This window comes from Xenopus laevis, chromosome 8L, assembly GCF_017654675.1.
Source record: "Xenopus laevis strain J_2021 chromosome 8L, Xenopus_laevis_v10.1, whole genome shotgun sequence".
NCBI classification, from domain to species: Eukaryota; Metazoa; Chordata; class Amphibia; order Anura; family Pipidae; genus Xenopus; species Xenopus laevis.
The window spans coordinates 108,515,452-108,524,266 of NC_054385.1; the positions used below are offsets into that span (position 1 = coordinate 108,515,452).

The 8,815-nt window shown below is 38.7% G+C and overlaps 1 protein-coding gene across 1 annotated transcript in view; it reads left to right on the forward strand.

Annotated features, from left to right (window-relative positions):
* spint1.L (serine peptidase inhibitor, Kunitz type 1 L homeolog) overlaps positions 1-8,265 on the forward strand; it is a 30,013-nt gene extending 21,748 nt beyond the window's left edge. The window contains exons 6-10 of the mRNA XM_018231249.2: positions 122-247; positions 1,803-1,853; positions 2,194-2,364; positions 4,916-4,972; positions 6,755-8,265. Of these exons, the coding sequence (XP_018086738.1) occupies positions 122-247; positions 1,803-1,853; positions 2,194-2,364; positions 4,916-4,972; positions 6,755-6,939 (590 nt within the window). The 3' untranslated portion in view covers positions 6,940-8,265. The remainder of the gene's footprint in view (positions 1-121; positions 248-1,802; positions 1,854-2,193; positions 2,365-4,915; positions 4,973-6,754) is intronic.
* The last annotated feature ends 550 nt before the right edge of the window (positions 8,266-8,815 follow it).

Here is an 8,815-nt window from a genome sequence, read left to right on the forward strand (position 1 = left end):
TAGTAAGGTTTCGTGACATGGAAACATTGCAGTTGTTGCTGAACTACTACTGCCCATTCGCTCAAGACCATGGGTAGCCTTTTGTCTTTGTTCTTAACATTTGTGTTTCATCTCCCTACAGTGTGTGATGGACACTGCTCTCCCAATCAGTTCCAGTGTGCCCAAGGCTGCTGCATTGATGCCACTTTGGAATGCGATGAGCACCAAGACTGCCCAGATAATTCAGACGAACAGTTTTGTGAAAATTGTAAGTGCAAAGCGACGCTCAACAGGGAAAATGAAAGAGCAGGAGTGCCCACACTAATTAGAGGTCTACTTTTAGTGATGTTGTCCCATTATGAACATTGTTAGCAATCTGTTCCTTTGAAAATATTCCTTAAATATTATATCGAAAGAAGCTATTGTATATCACTATATTTCAGAAACAACTATTTTATATGTAACCTTAACAGAATACATATCTGAATGAAAATCATCAAAAGAGGAGGGTGATATAGACAAATTGTTTGTTGACAGTGTCTTGAGATCTACTGACCACCAGCTAAAGGTCTTCTGGTAGATCCTAATGTACCTTTTGGACACCCCTGGGCTAAAGTGTATGAGAGACACCCATTTCCTGTGGTGCTATAAATAGCATTTCTCTGTATGGGTGGAAGGAATTAGTATTATCTAGATAGGAGACATTGTCATTAGAACAGATTTCACCCAGGTCACCCAGTGGAGCCCATCCTCCCCAAATACAGATGCCCATTAACCCAGAATAAATACCTGCATTCTTATTTGGCTGATTCATTTTGCCTTTTCCCAACTATAAGACCAAATGAAAAATATGAAATGATGACAGAAGGACATGTTTTCCAATGTTATTGATATTCTAATGATTTTTACTGTGTCCACTTTGGATTTTGGCCAATCCTTCTATTGATACGTTATGCCGTCCTGTAATATTACAATTGGCTTCCCAAAAATATGGAAGCCAGTAATATGGCACAAACCACTAAAAAACTAATTGCTGCAGTGTAGTTGTTGTCTTGCATTAAAGAGCCCAAATATAATTCCATGTTAATTTATTAAAGGGTTTGTATGAACATGTTTTGGTGTTGGGCTGTATTTTAGTTAACTAAAGGGGATCTGTCATTTTCTGAAAGCTTATGTATTAAAATGTTATTGTAGATACAATATTGTTTTTTAGATTATTGGTTGCAGAACTAGGTCTCACCAGTTTGCAGGGGTCAGTTCTTTCCATAGTGCTCCATATTATAGGGCCACAAATGATTTGCACATAGATAAGACCAGGAAATCAAAAAAGACAAACCTTATCTGTTGTATGGGATTTTTATGAGTTGATAAAACCCTATAAGATGCAGGATATATATTCTGTCTATAAATAGAAAGTAAAGGCTGAGACTTAACCTGCTGTGTTCTTAAATCATCATTTTTGAATTTCGATATATATTGTTCCGATGACAGGGAGGTACCATTTTGCTTGTAGGACAAATAAGTAAAGCCTAAAGTTCTCCATGGGACTATTATAATAACACCGTCCAACCTACAAACATGATGTATGAGATAATGAATTCTATGCTGTAAAGTGATAGGACAGTGTTGCCTTTCTAGAAAGGCATTTCCACAATGTACTGTGAATAATAAAAGGGCAACTAAACCCTGCACACTGATAGTGACAAGTGTGGTTTTATACATATACACCATTTACATTATCTACAGATTATATTGTGTATTTTGCATACATTTCTCAATTGTTGGGTTATTGATTTATATATTTTTAATTCTGTTTCCATCAGATGATAAAGGTTTTAAGAAGCTGCAAACATTTGATATTCCCAACAATAAAGGTAGGTGCTCACAACTTTTAAAATTTGCCCAGTGTTGATAAATGAGACCCGGTGTATCTGTAGCAACTGTGCTTTAAAATATGGATGGAACATTTCTTAAAGGGGGAGATACAGGTGTTCTAGTCAATACCAGATTTCACACATTGCTGTGAAACTCCTGGGTGCCATTCTAAGCTTTGTTGGAGGTCAGAAGATGTTGTCCTGTTGGCTGCTGGAGCAAAAACATTTTATTCTTATGCATTTAGACAAAATTACTGAGGCTACCCGGCTATATCTGTTTTGTATATTTATAGAAAATCTACATAAAGGAATAACCATAATTTCTCCTGTCCGATTTCAGTCCGCTGTGTTGACATGCCAGATACAGGTCCCTGTCGGGCCTCTTTCACTCGGTTCTACTATGACCCTAGAGTTCGGAAATGCTTGAGGTTTACTTATGGCGGCTGTGCTGGGAATGACAACAAATTTCACAGAGAATCTGATTGCATGCGGTATTGTGAAGGTGTTTCTGGTGAGTTTTATACAGCGATTTTTGATAGTCTGGTGTATGAGAAGTGTATTCAAATAAAGAACTCACTGGAGCGCATGGACTAATGCCGGTGGTTGGGATAATCGGAATGGGTGACCTTGTGTCAGCTGGAAAGACCTACTGGTAAATAAAGTATTAGGGAGGTTATTGTACAATCCCCTTATATATTTATACATAGTTATCATATCCCCCCTTAAACGCCTCTTCTCCAGCATGAACATCCCCAATTTGGCCAGCCTTTCCTCATAGCTAAGATTTTCCATACCTTTTACCAGCTTAGTTACCCTTCTCTGTACCCTCTCTAATACAATAATGTCCTGTTTGAGTGATGGAGAACAAAACTGTACAGCATATTCTAGATGGGGCCTTACAAGTGCTCTATACAGTGGAAGAATGACCCCCCTCCTCCCTTGACTCTATGCCCCTTTTCATACAGCTCAAGACCTTATTTGCCCTTGATGCTGCTGACTGGCATTGCTTGCTACAGCCAAGTTTATCATCTACAAGGACTCCAAGGTCCTTTTCCATAATGGATATGCCTACTGCAGTCCCATTAAGGGTATAAGTGACTTGCATATTTTTACATCCCAGGTGCACGACTTTACATTTATCGACACTGAATCAACACTATAATCTAGTGATTATAGAGAATTTTCCATTAACATCCACCTTCTGTACCCAATCCTGTTGCTTTCCATTTTTAATTTTCAACCATTTTTCTACAATTGAAGTTTTAATCTCTCTCTCTCTCTCTCTCTCTCTCTCTCTCTCTCTCTCTCTCTCTCTCTCTCTCTCTCTCTCTCTCTCTCTCTCTCTCTCTCTCTCTCTCTCTCTCTCTCTCTCTCTCTCTCTCTCTCTCTCTCTCTTTCTCTTTCTCTTTCTCTTTCTTTCTTTCTTTCTTTCTTTTTTCTCTCTCTCTCTCTTTCTTTTTTTTCTCTCTCTCTCTTTCTTTTTTCTCTCTCTCTCTCTCTTTCTTTTTTCTCTCTCTCTCTCTCTTTCTTTTTTCTCTCTCTCTCTCTTTCTTTCTTTCTTTTCTCTCTCTCTCTTTCTTTTTTCTCTCTCTCTCTCTCTCTCTCTTTCTTTCTTTCTTTCTTTTCTCTCTCTCTCTTTCTTTTCTCTCTCTCTCTCTCTCTCTCTCTCTCTCTCTCTCTCTCTCTCTCTCTCTCTCTCTCTCTCTCTCTCTCATATATTAGTCCAGGTTCCTAATCTGCAGGATTAACTGATACATTTTTCAGCAGCATCTCTGCAATGTTACCAACTACTGTATGAATTGTAGAAATTATGCCAAAATATTATTATTATTGCAAATTGCCAATATTATTATGACAAAATATTTTAGTAATATACCCCTAAACTGCTGTAATAAAAGGTGGAGTTTACTTCCACTTGGATTTTCTTTAACAGCTTCACTTACAAAATGCTTTGCAATAGCAGCAGAGAAGGGGCGACAGGCAGCCTGCATTCCTGTGTGCACTGAACTGGAAGTTATGTTGACAATGAGGACCTTCAGCACTGAAGCTTTTAATCAGTATCTACAGTTTAAAATTATGTTCACAATATTTAACAACAATACAACCAAAGCAGTCCGAAGGAAAACAAACATATTTGAACTGCAGACGCTAAAGAAAAGCTTGTCCTCCACTATGAAAGTTACAGTCCCTGACTCTCTCATGGAGCTGCTTTAGGGAAACATGAAAAGGAAAACTTTTAAACATCAATATTAGAAAAAAAGGAACAAAACAAAAATAAACAGCAATTTAAAAAAATGATTTCTTTCTGGCAAACTATCTTATACCAGCTAAACTGAACATGTCCTTTAATATACAGTGCCCTGAGTAAGTTTACACCAACTAATTTTTTTGTGTTTTGATCCCTTTTATAGAATTTGTAAACCTTAAAAACAAATGAATGTAACATTTATCAGGATGTCTTCTAAGCATTTTGCAATTTACATTAATTTTCAAAGCAATTATATGGTTTCTAAACAATGAATGAACTTTGTCACAAGAGCACTAGCTGCTGGTCATTTCTTCCGGCAGTATAATCAGGGAGAATGTTTCCAAGGCACATAACTGCTCTTATGTTGTTCTTTGTAAGAAACAGATCAGAGATCTTAAAGGGGTTGTTCACCTTCCAACACTTTCAGTTCAGTTAGTTTCAGATCACCAGAAATACAGAATTTTTTCAATTCCTTTCTATATTCTGTTTTTCTTATACTGAAGTTATAAATTCATTTTTTTTTTACCTTCTTCTGTTCTGAAGCAGCTCTGGAGGGGGGTCACTGATCTAAATTGATACAATTAGTTGATACATTTCTTAAGTAGTATATTTATTAACACCAGCCCAGTCGACCGTGGTTGTTTAGCTCTGATAAAATTCTTTGTTAAAAATAACTCGTGTCTTCAATTTCAGGTCTTGGCTCACTCCAATGATGTCAGGCTACACCCCTTTGCTTAGAACATGTCCCACCTTGTTTATTGTGACACCATCATACATGATTAATTTCATTAAATCTTTTTTTTTTTTTATTTAGAGCAAGACATTTTTGGGAGAAGATTAGGAGACACTGAAGCCCAAAAGGAAGGTTCAGGTGAGCTCATTACTTTTCTAAAATTACAATTTAAGGAGAACTTATTTTCAACAAAGAAGGAGGGTAGAAATGCTGTAACATATATACCAGAACACAGGTTCAGAAGTCTTCTGGGGTTCAACACTGAAGACTGGGAGATTCTGTCCCCCCCATGTTTAAATCTGTGCTACCATTGGCAACAAATATCCCCAGAATGTTTTCCCACCTGAAATAAAGTAAATCCCTGAGCAACTTTAGGCAACCTCAAAAAATTGAAGTGTCGTGTGTTTTCCTATTGCCGATTTATTTTATTACCAGTGGGAAAGCATGTAGGGGAAATTTGTCACCTGAGGTAGCGCAGACTTAAACGCAGGTGAGAAACCTCCCCTGTGTGCCAGAACCCTTAGGGAACATGGCACCTTTGAGCTACACATGTAGTACATAGTTACATATTTAAATCAGGTTGAAAAAAGACAAAGTCCATCAAGTTCAACCCCTCCAAATGAAAACCTAGCATCCATACTAGGGATGCACCGAATCCAGGATTCGGTTTGGGATTCGGCCAGGATTCGGCCTTTTTTAGCAGGATTCAGATTCGGCCGAATCCTTCTGCCCAGCCGAACCAAATCCGAATCCTAATTTGCATATGCAAATTAGGGGCGGGAGGGAAATTGCATGACTTTTTGTCAGAAAACAAGGAAGTAAAAAATGTTTTCCCCTTACCACCCCTAATTTGCATATGCAAATTAGGGTTCGGATTTGGTTCGGTATTCGGCCGGATCTTTCACGAAGGATTCGGGGGTTCGGCCGAATCCAAAAAAGTGGATTCGGTGCATCCCTAATCCATACACATACCCCTCCCTACTCTCACATAAATTCTATATACCCATACCTATACTAACTATAGAGTTTAGTATCACAATAGCCTTTGATATTATGTCTGTCCAAGAAATCATCCAAGCCATTCTTAAAGGCATTAACTGAATCAGCCATCACAACATCACCCGGCAGTGCATTCCACAACCTCACTGTCCTGACTGTGAAGAACCCCCTACGTTGCTTCAAATGAAAGTTCTTTTCCTCTAGTCTGAAGGGGTGGCCTCTGGTACGGTGATCCACTTTAGGGGTAAAAAGATCCCCTGCTATTTGTCTATAATGTCCTCTAATGTACTTGTAAAGTGTAATCATGTCCCCTCGCAAGCACCTTTTTTCCAGAGAAAACAACCCCAACCTTGACAGTCTACCAACATAATTAAGTCTTCCGTCCCTCTAACCAATTTAGTTGCACTTAGTCTCTGCACTCTCTCCAGCTCATTTATATTCCTCTTAAGGACTGGAGTCCAAAACTGCACTGCATACTCCAGATGAGGCCTCACCAGGGACCTATAAAGAGACATAATTATGTTTTCATCCCTTGAGTTAATGCCCTTTTTTATGCAAGACAGAACTTTATTTGCTTTAGTAGCCACAGAATGACACTGCCCAGAATTAGACAACTTGTTATCTACAAAAACCCCAAGATCCTTATGGTATCAAATAGCTTGCACCATGTAGCAGGGCTCTGAGCATGTGCCATGTCCTTGAATTGGTATAGAGGGTATTGAATGGTAGAGAGACCCAGAAGGTAAGTTCTAGCTGCACTTGTGGGGCTCTGCCACGTGAGATATAGAGCTGCTGGCTTATGGGGGTAATACAGTGGCCCATAACAGTAATAAAGGCAATATTAATTGGGGCATCAGAATTGCAGGATATTTGTTCAAGAATATATTAATTTCCTAATGAAATGCCTTGTGCATGATTCAGGCTCCGGAGAAGTGGCAGCAGCAGTTTTTCTGGGGATCTGTATCCTGGTCGTTGTGGCTATAATCGGTTACTGCGTCATCAAGAGGAGAAAGAGCAGGCGCCAACCAGTTGCCAACACCTCCACTCTTTTAACCACTGAAGATACAGAGCATTTGGTGTATAACCGGACCACCAAGCCGGTGTAACCCAGTATGGGCCTTCCCTTGTGAAGTGAATTCTGCCCTAAATCCAATATACTGTCATATCTCACAGATCACAGACTGATTTTGGGACATTTCCCCTTTAGGTTTACTGGTACCAGCCAACTGGGTCACCTTTAACAATTATAAGAAGATTCTGAAGGGGTTTAACTGGCAATGGACTGACATCTTTAACAGGTTATTTAAGAGGGACACTATAGCTTTCTTTTTTCCTTTAAATATTTGTAGATAAGTGTTGCATTGTCGTTGAACTTTTTTTTTATTCTTTGTTTTTTATTTTTACGTTCTCTCCGTAGATGCCAAATACCAGTCCTGAGCAGGAATCTGGATTTTAATAAACTGGCGTTTTATTATGAGTTAAATCACTGTAAAAATACAGATAGAAAAGTTGTATTATACAGTCAAGGTCCTACTTCTAGTCGTCCATGGTTACATTTTGTACAAGATTTATCACCCTGCCCCATCCCCAGATTTTTAATGAATTTTCTGCACAGCCATCTTTAATGGGCTACAGATTGAAAGATATGGCCACTGTAGGGCCGGTAGATCAAACCAAAGTTACAGATTTATGAAAAATAACCTTGGTCGCTCAGTCATTCAGCCACTAAAGGGCAGCAAAAACATATTTACCCCCAAATCTCAATCCTAATGATCTTCAAGTTGGGTTTCAGACATCACATAGAGGAGCCATCCCCACAGTTTGGGAACCACTGCTTTAGACTGTGATGGAAAAGGGCTAATCCGCTCCCAAGCAGATGTACTAGAGAAGGAATATTTTCTGCACACACTTTTACTCTCTTTGATGACGTAGGTCAGATCTCACCAATATTTATAATTACATATATGCAGAGGAGGGATGTTCCCTTTACAATCTATGCTATGCCCTAACAATCTGTTTTATTATAGGCGATAAATGGAATCTATTCACTCAGTAGAAAGGTATATTTTCCATTTAATATTGTTCTACAGTGAAGGCATTGTACATTCAGTAACTGACCTCGTGCTACCAAAGCATGGTCTATGGAATTGTATATTGTGTGATCTTATAATATACATTTGTTTTTTTTATTAATCTCCACCCCCCCTCCCTTTTTTTTTTTTTTTCTTTTGCTGTGCCACCCATATCAAATAAATGAAATGAAGTATGGTTTTTATCATTTATTGCCCCTGTACATTGATTTGTGGCAGCACAAAGTATATGTCTGTAAATAACTGAATTCAGAAGGAAAGAAAAACACCATGCATTCCACTTATTTTCTATTCGATTGTTGTTTCTTTCAAAAATAAATAAAATGCACCTTTGAAAAAAAATATTTATACATATGCTTTTGGGATCCACCAGGGGTAACACCAGGGGTGATGTGATTATTATGATCTTTACACAGTGTGGTTTACATCACTAAAAAAACAAATGGGCCCCATGGACCCGGACACATAGGGGCAAATTCACAAACCTCCGAAAATTAGCCATTGACGGCTTCGCTCACAGCGCAACACTTCGCCAGGCCTAGTTTCATCAGAACAACGCTAATTCACTAAAATCTGATGTTGTGTCCAGGGGGCGCCGAACGCTGGCGAAGTTGCGCTAGCATTACTGCGCCAGGCAAAGCGAAGTTGCGTTAGCATTGCCTAATTTGCATATGGCAGGTTCTATAGTCGCATATGTTGTAGCAAATACATTACATTACACAAGCCCAGGGAACCTAAATAAAATAAAATAGAGTTGTTATATTGCCCTACACATAAGGCCAGTGTATAGTTTATGTGCCATATGTTAGGAAATGTAGGGGGAAGCCTGTTACCCAAAAAAAAAAAATGTACTCTCTTTTTCAGCCTATCACCCTGAAAAAGGAAAAGACTC